At 47.0% G+C, this 651-nt stretch overlaps 1 protein-coding gene across 3 annotated transcripts in view; it reads right to left on the bottom strand.

The window, feature by feature from the left end:
* The window catches only part of SARC_03257 (hypothetical protein), a 10,707-nt gene that overhangs the window by 3,964 nt on the left and 6,092 nt on the right, over positions 1–651 (bottom strand). For all 3 annotated transcript variants that reach the window (XM_014302960.1, XM_014302959.1, XM_014302958.1), the window contains exon 7: positions 383–550. In XM_014302960.1, the coding sequence (XP_014158435.1) occupies positions 383–550 (168 nt within the window). The remainder of the gene's footprint in view (positions 1–382; positions 551–651) is intronic.

The following is a 651-nucleotide window of genomic DNA, read 5'->3' as shown; positions in this document are numbered from 1 at the left end:
GTGTATGTATGTATGTGATAGCTTTGCTGTGCTTCGTATACGGCCCACGTGATCAAGCAACGGGTCAGGCCTTCACATGCGCAACGGGCTGCAATGGACACACTACTGCACAGATTATACACCAATACATGCGTGCGATACGTGTGTGTTTTAGTGTGTGTGATACGTGTGGTGTCCACAGATACACACCGTACACAAACACACAAAACGATTGTTAATTACCGTTCTCCTGACATCCCGTTCAAACAGCCATCCCCACAGATACACACCGTACACAAACACACAAAACATTTGTTAATTACCGTTTTCCTGACATCCCGTTCAAACAGCCATCCCCACAGATACACACCGTACACAAACACACAAAACGTTTTTTAATTACCGTTTTCCCTGACATCCCGTTCAAACAGCCATCCCCACAGATACACACTGCCTGTGCTGTGTGAGATAGCCATAGAGTGATGCCCCCCCGCAAACACGCAGTCAATCTGCTTGTCATCTAGGTTCCTTATATGGGTTGGGCGAGATTCAAAGTTCGATGTACCGTCGCCTGTGGTAGGTAGATGTGTATGAGAATGGTGATATCTGAGTATGGGCACAAGATAAGACCATCGCCTTATTGGGGCTCCGGCCATATATGCATTCGTGGTA

This window comes from Sphaeroforma arctica (genome assembly GCF_001186125.1).
Source record: "Sphaeroforma arctica JP610 unplaced genomic scaffold supercont1.162, whole genome shotgun sequence".
Taxonomy (NCBI): domain Eukaryota; class Ichthyosporea; order Ichthyophonida; genus Sphaeroforma; species Sphaeroforma arctica.
The sequence above is the reverse complement of the archived record's forward strand: the minus strand, read 5'-3'. Positions and strand labels throughout refer to the sequence as shown.